The 839-nt window shown below is 61.5% G+C and overlaps 1 protein-coding gene across 1 annotated transcript in view; it reads right to left on the reverse strand.

The window, feature by feature from the left end:
• Nucleotides 1-5: 5 nt before the first annotated feature.
• The window catches only part of LOC104461986 (atrial natriuretic peptide receptor 1-like), a gene marked incomplete at both ends in the record, with an annotated part of 1,299 nt that continues 465 nt past the window's right edge, over nucleotides 6-839 (reverse strand). Inside the window, 2 exon segments of the mRNA XM_010073754.1 lie at nucleotides 6-135; nucleotides 219-387. Of these exon segments, the coding sequence (XP_010072056.1) occupies nucleotides 6-135; nucleotides 219-387 (299 nt within the window).

Here is an 839-nt window from a genome sequence, read left to right on the forward strand (position 1 = left end):
TGGTAGAGCAGAGCCTCTGCCTTGCGCTTCTCCTCCAGGTAGGCTTGGGTGCGCTCCTCCACCAGCTCCTCCAGGTTGTTGGCGTACTGCTCCATGCGCGACAGCAGGTTGTCCAAGATGTTGCTGCTGCTCTCCCTGCGGGCAGGGGGGGTGAGCACCCGCCCCACCCTGGGGAACCTTTTTGGGGCCACCTGTGGGGCTGGGGGAGGTGGAGGCACCTGTTGAACTTGCGGAGCTGGACCTTGATCTGGTTGAAGTCGGGGCGCTCCAGGACGTCCTCAGCCCAGCAGTGCTGCATCAGCTGGCCCAGCTCCTCCATGTGGCACCCCACGTTGGCCGAGGGGCGGAAACTGGGGCGCTCCCCGCTCTTCACCCGCTCGATGATCTCTGCGGTTCCAAGAACCCATCAGTGGGTCCCAGCACCCTTCAGGAGGTCCAACCACCCACCAGTGGGTCCAACCACCCCTCACAGGAGGTCCAACCAACCATCAGGGAGGCCAACAACCCATCAGCCAGTCCAGTAACCCATCAGTGATGTCCAGCCACACATCCACTGGTCCAATCACTCACCAGTGGGTCCAACCACCCATCCACTGGCCCAACCACCCACCAGTGGGTCCAACCACTCATCCACTGGTCCAACCACCCATCCACTGGTCCAGCCACCCACCAGTGGGTCCATCCACTCATCCACTGGTAAAACCACCCACCAGTGGGTCCAACCACCCATTCGCTGGTCCAATCACCTATCAACTAGTCCAGTAACCCATCTCGCAGGTCCAAGCACCCACCAGTGCATCCAACCACCCATCACAGGAGGTCCAACCAACCATCAGGGA

Source organism: Pterocles gutturalis, unplaced genomic scaffold (genome assembly GCF_000699245.1).
Source record: "Pterocles gutturalis isolate BGI_N339 unplaced genomic scaffold, ASM69924v1 scaffold27996, whole genome shotgun sequence".
NCBI lineage: Eukaryota > Metazoa > Chordata > Aves > Pterocliformes > Pteroclidae > Pterocles > Pterocles gutturalis.